General features: G+C 42.9%; 1 protein-coding gene across 1 annotated transcript in view; it reads left to right on the forward strand.

Moving 5' to 3' along the window:
* LOC119591946 (heat shock protein STI1-like) overlaps nt 1–501 on the forward strand; it is a 15,196-nt gene extending 14,695 nt beyond the window's left edge. The window contains exon 6 of the mRNA XM_037940700.1: nt 270–501. Coding sequence (XP_037796628.1) covers nt 270–406 — 137 coding nt within the window. The 3' untranslated portion in view covers nt 407–501. The remainder of the gene's footprint in view (nt 1–269) is intronic.

Below are 501 nucleotides of genomic sequence, written 5' to 3' on the forward strand. Positions count from 1 at the left end.
ATGTATGATGGATTTGACATTTTGGATTAAGTACCTTCATATTGTATATAAGAAGACTAATGAGAATCAAATACAAATGTAGTTATTAGTTAGTTAGGCTGATTTAAGTGCATATTTTTCATACCTAGACTCTCTTTGCTCCATTTCATTCCAGCATAAGCGAGCAGCAAGGAAATAAAAGATATCACACCAGAGAAGAAAATTTACTCCTCACTCGGAAAACCCCTTCCACTCATGTCACTCACTGACCTGACCCTCCCCTCTTTCAGGTGAGAGTGAAGCCAAGGACGGAGCAGCAGAGGGTGAAGAGAAGGCCACAGAGGAGAATGCCCAGGAGGAAACCCGTTCCCACACTCGATACAGCAAAGCCCAGGCAAGATACCGTTATAAAAAGGGCAAGTCATAGAGAGAAGTGTCCTGAGGGCTAGATCTGCGATGTACATATGCACCAGACACTGTTGCATCTGCTCACCAGGGATCAACTTACATTTTGGTACATAT

The sequence above is a fragment of the Penaeus monodon genome, chromosome 29 (genome assembly GCF_015228065.2).
Source record: "Penaeus monodon isolate SGIC_2016 chromosome 29, NSTDA_Pmon_1, whole genome shotgun sequence".
NCBI lineage: Eukaryota > Metazoa > Arthropoda > Malacostraca > Decapoda > Penaeidae > Penaeus > Penaeus monodon.